The sequence below is a fragment of the Lutjanus erythropterus genome, chromosome 14 (assembly GCF_056507025.1).
Source record: "Lutjanus erythropterus isolate fLutEry1 chromosome 14, fLutEry1.hap2, whole genome shotgun sequence".
In the NCBI taxonomy this organism is placed as follows: Eukaryota; Metazoa; Chordata; class Actinopteri; order Lutjaniformes; family Lutjanidae; genus Lutjanus; species Lutjanus erythropterus.
This window is the reverse complement of record NC_139330.1, coordinates 32,896,655-32,906,702: the sequence shown is the minus strand read 5'-3', so window position 1 is coordinate 32,906,702 and position 10,048 is coordinate 32,896,655. Positions and strand designations below refer to the sequence as shown.

General features: G+C 38.0%; 1 protein-coding gene and 1 pseudogene across 1 annotated transcript; both read left to right on the top strand.

The window, feature by feature from the left end:
• Positions 1–406: 406 nt before the first annotated feature.
• Positions 407–1,536, top strand: LOC146315778 (uncharacterized). The gene is made up of 2 exons (XM_084736573.1): positions 407–546; positions 656–1,536. Exons 1-2 carry the CDS (start codon positions 407–409, stop codon positions 1,269–1,271), a joined length of 756 nt encoding a protein of 251 aa, XP_084592699.1. The 3' UTR covers positions 1,272–1,536.
• A 1,853-nt stretch (positions 1,537–3,389) lies between these two features.
• On the top strand, positions 3,390–4,186 carry LOC146315777 (signal transducer and activator of transcription 1-alpha/beta-like; annotated as a pseudogene).
• The last annotated feature ends 5,862 nt before the right edge of the window (positions 4,187–10,048 follow it).

The window sequence follows — 10,048 nt, the reverse complement described above, 5'->3', positions numbered from 1 at the left end:
GCATTGTAAGCTATTCCATGAGTCTGCAGCACAAAACCTAAAATCAGTCTGACCAGTTAAAAACTCCCTGTAGTGGCTTTAACTAGCTAGTCAAGATTCTTTCTTTCCCCCGCGTGTGTAAATCACTCAATCTTTAATCTGGCATCGATGGCATAGCTGCAGTGGTGGTGGTGGTGGTGTGTGTGTGTGTCAGTGTGTGTGTGTGTGTGTTGAGGAGGGGGGCTCTCATTTCCTCAGAAGAGGAGGTATAGATTGTCTTCAGCCTACTGCATGTTGTCACTTGCCATATTTACCGCAAACATCAGACGCTGGTGAGAGAACTCATCTAGGTGTGCACTTGCAGCTTTTGAAGGTAAAGTTTGTGACAATATTTCTTGCTTAATACTTATACATATTATGTGTAGAGATGTTTACTTTTATCAATGTTTTCCTGCAGGTACGAAAAGATCAAGTTGCTCCGATCTACATCATCAACCTTCTCATCTCTGACATCATTCAGTTCTGCTGCATGATTGTTTTGGTGGCACCAAATACCAGTCACATTATGTATGAAATCTTCTGTTATATCTACCTCTCTGCTCTGATGGTCAGTGTTGTCTTCATGGTGTGTGTCGCCCTGGAAAGGTAGCTATCTGTCTGTCCAGTATGTGTGAAGCTACTTCTGTGTCTCATCATTATATTACTATATAATTCTGAAGCTCTTCAAAGACTCTGTGTCCATCTTGTATTACAGGTATTTGGTCATCACCCACCCACTGTGGTACCGCTTCAGACGAACCATCAAGATCTCTGTGAGGGTCTGTGTCCTGGTCTGGGTCTTTCTTCCTGTCTTTGTCCTCACTTTCTATTTCCGGCTTGATTTGGTGGCCATCTTCATCTTAGGTGTCTTCCTCCTCCTCCCCCTCCCACTGTTCATGTTCTTCCTGGGTGGGTCCCTCAAAGTCCTGTCTACCACCCGTGTCCCCGCTGATGAAAAACGAAGGATTGTGGCAGTTTTGGTTCTGGTGCTGCTGATTTACACACTGCTGTTCCTGCCTGTCATCATTTTGTCCCTTTCAAAGGGAGACTTAGATAGCATTACTTTCACCGGCGTGTCTCTCATCTTTCTTAAGTTGAGTCCTCTTGCAGACTTGACTCTGTATGTTTTCATGAGGAAAGGGATCATAGACAAGTTTTTGTCCTCTGTGTATTGTTGCAGAATGGACAGTGATGATACCAACAGTTCAGCAAATAGAGAGGATACAAACCAGACAGATACTGTCATCTACTGATATGATCTCCAATAAGACACCTGACTGTAGATAAAAGGATGCTTGTGATGGCTTCAACAAATACAGTATGTTTGTATTAGTTTGTTAGGTGTAAGTTGATGTTTGTAATTATAATCCTTTAGTTACAGAAACAAACCATATATATTATTTTAACTGAGCTCATTAAAGCTGCCACACGGTCTTATTCCATGATTTTTATTTTGAGTGTTACCTTTATGTTTAAAAGGCAGAGCATTTAAACAGGCAATTAGCTTTTTTTTTTTTTTTTTTTTTTTTTTTTTTTTTTTTTTTTTACTTTTTTGTTCTTTTTACTTCTATTAGTATTTTTATTTTGCTTAGGTACAAATAATGTTAATGAAGTCAAAACTGTTTTTCTGTTTTTTTTTTTTTTGTAAAAATAAAAAACGGTTGTAACAGTTGCATGGGTGTCCATGAGTATTTGACTGTATACAGCTGAACTCACATACATCAGCCCAAAACTTTAGTGCACATTTAGAATGAAAATAATATTATTTCTGGATTCCTGGCAGAGGTCTGCACTTTAGTGAGTGACCTCTTCTAGTTAAGTTTTACTTTTGACCGTTTAGTACATTTGTTAATTTTCAGGATGTGATTCAGAGCAGGTGTTTTGCAACAGCTATTGTTTGCTTGGCAATATCGATAAAATCTTACATCACAGTGTATGTACATTTACATGAATTGTATTTTCTAGAAATTCAATTAAAAATCTGTTTCTTGATAAAAATGTGAGTGTGAATGATGGGAAATATTCTCTTGCCTCACCTGTTTATCATTAGAAATTGAAAACCATTGAAAATGAACTTTTTAAATAAGTTTGTTTATCTGGATGTTTCCGTCACACAGCTCTGTATCTTTGTGAGACAGACTGTAGGAATGAATGTGTTAGAGAGTGTGAACATATTTCAGCAGCTTTACATCAAAACAAACTATCATAACCCTCTTTAAAACAAGACAGTGAGTCACATTTCAGTGTTTGATCATTTGTGCCACATTTAAATTCTTGTTGTCTGTTTCCTGGTGTGTGTCTTTTCTGACATATAGTATGTTGCCAACATTTGTTGTGTTGCTGCCATCTTTGGCTCACTGCTGAATAAAAAAAAAATGTTATCAATGCATTTTGCACCCAATGTTACATTGGTCGAACAGTTTATGGACCTAAATACACAATGTCATTACTTTTCCCATCAATTAATTATCAAATAAAGCACATTAAACAAGTAAAAATTAAATTTTACTCAGACTGACAGAAAAAGACATTTTCAGATCATTTTTGTTGTGAGAGATAACGGAGCTGAACCATGTGAGTAATAATACATGACCTCCACAGTCATGTGACAAAGTACCTGTTAATTTACTTCAGGTTCTGCCTCTTTTTTAAAGTATTGCACATTAATTGAGGGTGAACAGTGTGTGTGTGTAAAGGGTCAAAGATGGGTACGTTACCTCGAGGCAACACTGTGCCATAGGGGGTTAAAATTTCTAAAAACTGCTGGGAAATTTTGTTGCCGTTCACCTCATATTTAAAATGTCCCCATTATACAGTTCAGAATGCTTGAAACAAAGCATTATGAGGGCTGAAAAGATCACAGGCTGACCATGATGCAATGGTTGAATTTGACCAAATATTTATTTTTCAACATAGTCTCCCCTGCGGCCCACAAATTTCTTCCATCAGTGTTGCAGTGCTTGGATTCCTGTGATATAGAACTCTCATCCTGATGCTCAAAAAAGTCCTCAACAGCAGATACAAATTCATCATCAGTCAGATTCCACTTCCCAGCCCAGTGTGTTTTCATGTTGGGGAACAGAATATAGTCAGATGGTTCCAAATCAGGAGAATATGGAGGGTGATCAACCAATTCAAAGACAGAATCACGCACAGCAGCCACTGCAACCATGGACTTGTGTGCAGAAGCATTGTCCTGGTGAAACAAAACCCCCTTCGTCAGTTTTCCAGGTCGTTTTGACTTGACTGCCTTTTGAATGACATTCACATTTCTGCAAGGTGAGACTCAGTCAGCCAGGTTATGAAAATATCCACATCAGAAATGGGTTTATTGCCAAGTAGGTTTTCACTTAAAAGGAATTAGCTGTGGCATGTTGGTGGTACTGACATAATACTAGAAATATAAATAAAGATTAAGGCAAAATTTATTTATTTTACTTTTTCAGAGGTGTTATCTGTCCAGTTAATTCATCTTTGCTCAACTAAACATCTGTCTTTTGTCCTGCAGCAAAGTGCCACTGAGAAAGCTTTTGTCTTCTGGCTGTGGATCGAAGGAATCCTGGATGTGTTTGAAAGACACCTGCTTCCCCTGTGGAACGATGGGTGAGCAGTGTTTTCGTGTTTTGTGATTTTCAGAGTGAGTGTTGACCATTTCCCAGTGGTCCAGAGTGGATTTGTGAATGTCTCTGTCGTCTGTGTGCAGCTCCATCATGGGCCTCATCAGCAAGTAGAGGGAGAAGACTCTGCTGAGCGAGTGTGTGTCCTGGGACCTTCCTGCTCAGGTTCAGTGAGAGCAGCAGAGAGTGAGCATCACCTTCACCTGGATCCAACACCACGTCCACGGTGAGCACACCATCAGTCACTCATGTCAGTTATAATAAGGATTACTCATTTTGCTTGGAAAAGTAAAATATTGTGAAATGAATGGCACTTCCTGTTTTTTTTATTTTTCACATTTCTTTCAGTAGAACATCCAAAAGCAGAACCAAGTTTTGAATGTTTCCACTGTTTGAACTCGAGTTTGTAATATCTGTCATTTTGGAGCACAGACAAGCCGGTCTTCCACTCTGTGGAGCCGAACACGAAGAAGGAGCTGACCGCCCTCTCCCTGCCCGACATCATCCACACCTACGAGGTGATTGCCGCCAAAAACAAAGTGGGTCAGTGATGATGCTCGCTGTCTTGGGTCCAAGCCACATTAGCTTAGCTCCTTTCCCGGCTATCTTCTGCAATCACGGTCTGGCTCGCCTGGCTGAGTGACCTGTCTCCAAGTCCGCTGCACTAACCTAACAAGTCCCTGCGCTTCCTTTTTTCATGTTAATGAGTGTATTTCTGTCAGCTATCATGTAGATATACCTGCTGTATTTCACCATAAGTTAGCTTTAGCTTCAGTCTTTTAGCATTTACATTATACCAGATACACAGCTGTCAGGTAACTTTACATTTACACTTCCACAGGGTTCTTGTTCTAAAACGTGTCAGATGGAAACATTAAAACAGACTTTTTGGCCGAGTCAGGGAGTCAACATTAGTTTACATCAGCCAGCTACACTTATGAAATCTACTTGTGAGTCATTATTTTAACCGACAGAATCCACCATCATCAGAAATGAGAAGCTGCTTTTGTTAACTTCTCTAAGGAGTCAAAGACCTCATGTTTCAACAGTTGTTTCGATGTTCAATCTGCCACTGATAGCACTGTAAACTGCATACATGCAGTGTGAGTTACTGTTGCTAAGTCTGATAAACTTTCCATTCTAAGGAGGGCGGGGCTTAGCAAAGGGTGAATTGCTGCATCTTTCATTTCCAGATCATTTTGATAAGTTCATAATTGATAAAACACAAAAACAGTAACAACAGATTGTTTCCACATATTTTAAGAAGGTTTTCAGGACTAGAGGTCCAAATTCTGTCCTGTGAAGGGCCAAAAATGAATTGTGGTTGAGGGCTGCAGGCCAAAAGTAAATGCTGATGTTATAGAAATGACATTACATTAAAAGTTGTGAATCTCCATGTTTGAAAGGCTGAAAACAGCATTTTCTTACATTTTTTGCGTGAAGTACAATTAATCAATAATCAAAATAGTTCTTTTTTTACTTCTGTAAAAAGTTTGTGTGTATTTCCACTGTAACATTTACAGTGGAAAAAACAACTCACTTGTAAATTGAGTTTAAAATAACAAAATTATTATTATTATTTTATTTTTGATCTCCATACTTTAAATACATTTTATTGGTATTACTGATTTTACTCAAAACTACTACAAGGAACTTTCATATTTTGTTGATTTTGGAGCCCCCATGGACAAAACTGACCATAATCTAAATCTATTCTAGATAAAAAAAAAAAAAAAATCTCATGGTTCTCATGAACTACTCACTGTAAGTTTGCCAATAAAAATGGAAAGACAAGTCTGTTTCATCTGATTTCAAAAATGTATCTGACCTGGTGGCAGACATGAAGAATAATAACTATATAGGAATTAGAGCTGCTAATCCATTAGTAATTAATAAATGTGAATATTTTCTGGTTTCTCTTCTGCTCTCTGACAGTAGACTGAATATCTAAAACAAGACAGTTGAGGACGTCATCTTGGACTTTGGGAAACACACTTTAGAACTATTTTATGAATCAAACAACAAATCAAGTGCAGCTGCAGCTATAGTAGTAAAAATAAGTCATTTTGTCTGCATCATAAACACTTTTACTTTTGATACTTTAAATAAAACTTGCTGACACAAATGTACTTTTACTCAAACTATATTTAAAGGAGAAGTGTGTGATTTTCTGTGGCATCTAGCAATCAAAATTCAAAATGCAACAAAGAGGATTTCCCCCTATGTCGCCTCTGCCTTTTCAAGCATAAGGAGGCTATCACGTGACAAATAAATAACAACTATGATCATCCACGGGTCGAAACTGTGGCTGGAGTTTATGTAATGTGTCCACTCTGCGCAGCCGCAGAAAACATGGCGGCGCAAGATGGCATCCTCCGTAAAAGGCAACCCGTTCCCTATGTAACTAGAAATGTCTATTTCTAAGGTAATGCAAACATAAAGATTATGAGTATAAGTTGATTGATAATAATAAAAAACATACTTATGTACAATATATTCCATTTATGTCAATAAATTCCCATAATTATTACACACTGGTCCTTTAAAACCATACAGAGACAATTACACCTGAAGCAGCTCAAGGTTTGAAATTATTAACAGTTTAAAATGACTGTCTTTCTGTCTGTCTCTGTCTTTCTGTGTCCAACTTGGACATTTTAGACTGCAGTTTTTTTTAACTGTTAATAAATTCAAAGTTTGACCTGGTTAATGTTAAATTCATTCATTCATGAAATGTCCATCTTGTCTACACAGTGGATACATGTCCACTCACAGTTGATGGGCAGAAATTGACAAGGCTGATTGTGATTGGCTTAATTGAATGTCCAGCTCTAAGTCTAATATCTATGGCTGCCTACTGACATTTTTAATGTCAGCCATATTGTTCTTCTGTCCCACTTACTTACACAACTTCTCATATACACACACACACAAAAGCTGTTCTTTGTGTCTGTAAGGGGACTTTTATTGACATACACTCACCCATATACATACAAACATGCATGATAATACATGCACATACACAGAGACACACACACTCGCATACATACACATGCATGTGACAGCGTGTGCATGTGCACACACACAGACACACGCAACCTCAATGATACATCTACTGCTATTAATCCTTCTGGCAATATGGTGGGGATACTAGTCGGCACGCTCAAAATTTCATTTGAAATTTTCTAGTTCCACTTATTATATAATATAGAAAACCTTGGCGTTTTAGTTCCCTCATAGCATCTTGTTGCCCTAAGGCAACAAGCCAAAACCAGGTGCATGCTTCTAAATATATCTGATTTTTTTATTTAAAACTGATTAACTGATGTATCCCTTTAAACCATGAGCAGCTTCATCAGGACACCATGTAGTGTCAGTTGTTGAATTAAAAGATGGACAGTTCACTTATGTTATTAGGCCTGTTGGATTTGGTGAAAATAGAATTTTATTCAGTGATTTCTCTGTTTCTCCAAGATGTGGAGTGTGTTAACGTTTAGTGTATTTTGGTTTGAGGGCAGAAAATTGTCCTGAAAAAATATGGCAAGTAGGCCAAATTTCATAAAATCGTAAAAATATGTTTTGCTTTCACACCATGAAGACAACGGCACTGTTCACTATGAACGTCAGGATGTCAGGGTGCACAGGTGAAATCAAACCAGGGCACGTTCTCAGGAACTGAAGGAAAAAAAAGGTTTAATCACTAGAGTTTGCAAGTATTTGGCCATAAATGCATCACTACTATCTGCATGCTGGTGTCCCGTCACATGCAGGGGGTGACCTTTAATTTTTTCGTCTTTCCCCCTCAGAGGTCCACTACTGACATACAGAGTCCTCATACTTGAGTTGTCTTAGAACAACTCAGGAAAAGGTGCAGTGTTCTTTCTTTCTTCTGACCAACTACTGTACTTTCACTCGTATCCATCTGTTGTCTTTTGTTAAAGCTACTACAAGAAGCGTTTATATTTTATTGACTTTGGAGGCCCTGTGGATAAAAAGTGTTTCCACTACAACGACCACAGAATAAAATGTCAAAAATTGGTTTCATTTGATTTCAAGGAAATCAGGCATCAAGGAAACAGAAATCAAAATAGCCGATCTTCTCTGTAATGGTCTTGTTAACTTATGTATGCCATATAGAAACATCAATTATAAATAGAGACTGTTTCATAACCAGTTAAAAACTCCCTGCAGTAGCTTTAACTAGCTAGTCAAGATTCTCTCTCTTTCTCATTCTCTCTCTGTCTTCTGTTTGATATTTGTACCTCCTCACTTCCTCAGAAGATGGGGTGTATAAATTATCAGTAACCTACTGCATGTTGTCACTTCCCATACTGACTGCAAAGTGTTTGGGTGCAGAGGACAAAACATCAGACGGTGTAGGGAACTCATCCAGGTGTGCTCTCACAGCTTTCAAAGGTAAAGTTTGTGACATTACTATTTTCCTTATATGTATTATATGTAGAGATGATAAGAACCACAAATAATCATGAAATCTGAAGTGCCTGAATATTTGTATGAATATACAAGACTAAGAAGACAGCATTTTTGATTTAATATTATTGTGGATACACTACAGTTGTACTGTAATTAAGCATTATTGATCAGGAAATGTTACTTCCTTTTAAACAGCTGGAATGATTGAGTGAGTTGAATTAATTTTGCAAAGTTTAGGGATTTTTGTATCAACCCAGGCAATTATCTAAACGTAGTGATACAGTTGAAGAATCGCTGGTCAGGAGGCCTCTGAAAGCCTCACGTGAAGCCCCGAATCTAGGATGGCGACTTGAGAAGACACCATGCATGCAGATATAATGGCAGCAGTGGAGGCTGACTAAGATCAAACTAAGATCATGCTGATTACCATCAAAGCAGCTGTACCTGCCATTTTGAAGGATGTAAAGAAACAACTGGACTTACTGATCAATAAGAGAAAGATTAAAAACAGCATATTGGAATGTAAATAGAAAGAGGATGGACTTGAGCAGTACAGTTGAAAGGAAAATGTGTGAGGACCAGATAGAGAAAGAGAAAGAGACCCAGGAAGACAAAGAGTGTAGACTTGCTGCAGCTGCCGGTGCAGAGGTGAAGGAGCAGGATATGTCAGCAGCACACCGGCTGGGTGGTTCAAGAAAGCCGGGCTAGAACTGTTCAGTGATTGTCAGATTTGTGAGTAGAAGAAAAAAGGTTGAGTTGATGATGAAAAGGCCAAAGCTGAAGGGAAATGACAGATATAAGAAAATATTCATCTGTGAGGGTCCCAGGCATTGATTCATAGGACAGGCCAGGAGTACAATAAAAAGCTGTGGATAATTACCTTAAATGTTTGTGGCACAAGAAGTGAATCAGAGATTCTGGACTTCACTGAAATGTGCAGAAAACATGATATTCTATGTTTCACTGAGACAGAAACAGCCAATATAGACATACCAGAATTAACTGAAAAGTTCACTCACATGGGTTTCAAAGTGTTTATCAAGAATAGAAATAATCTCACTAACTGAGATCAGGTGGAGTCATAATCACAGTAAGTAATGCCATTCAGGATAAGTGTGTCCAGAGTGATGCCTGTGTACAAATGAATAGAAATATGTTGAACTATGAGAAAGATTTGGTGCTTTTGGCAGTTTATATCCGGCCATACAAGGAAAGATACTCTAATATCAGTATGTCTGACGAGTTGACACAAACTATCCTTGATCTCTCCATTGATACCAATTATTTCGTGGTCTGTGGGGACTTGAATGCACACACTCAGGAGAGGGAGGTGTGGGTTATGGATAGATACCTGTCAGATGATACAGACTGTTGCCTGTTCTCTGATAAGCTCTGTGTTACTGAACAGGTGTTGTTTGGGAACTATAAAGTTTACAAAGAGGAAGCAGTGACACATCATGATTGCATACATGACTCGGTTACTCAAGACAGGCCAAGAATTGGTAAATGGCACAAGGATAAAAGAAAGAAATGCGCCGAAAATATACAGTTTGTTATTCAATTAGGGTGCTATGTCTGTTGATGAAATATGCAGAATTATAACTGATAGTGAGAGAGTCACTTTCTCTAGACATATGGAGAAAATGAATAAGACTGTGCATGTGAAAAATAAGCCACAATTTAATCCTAATACTAAAAGTAAAGAATATAAAAGAGAAGTAATTAAAGCACAGAAAGCTCATAGAAAGAAATTTAACAATGAGCTTAGGAAAATGTAAGTTAAAAACCCGTATTGGGCCAAATTATATTGGGATATGTTAGCTGATAATAAGGATGAAGATTGTCCTGTTCAGTTAAAAGATTTCTGGCAGATAGTGAACTCCAAAAGGAAGAGTTAACAGTTAACTTGCTATTGAGTCACTAACTGCTGATTTTACAGAGAAGGAAATCTTTTAATGTATAGAAAGCCTTAAGAGTGG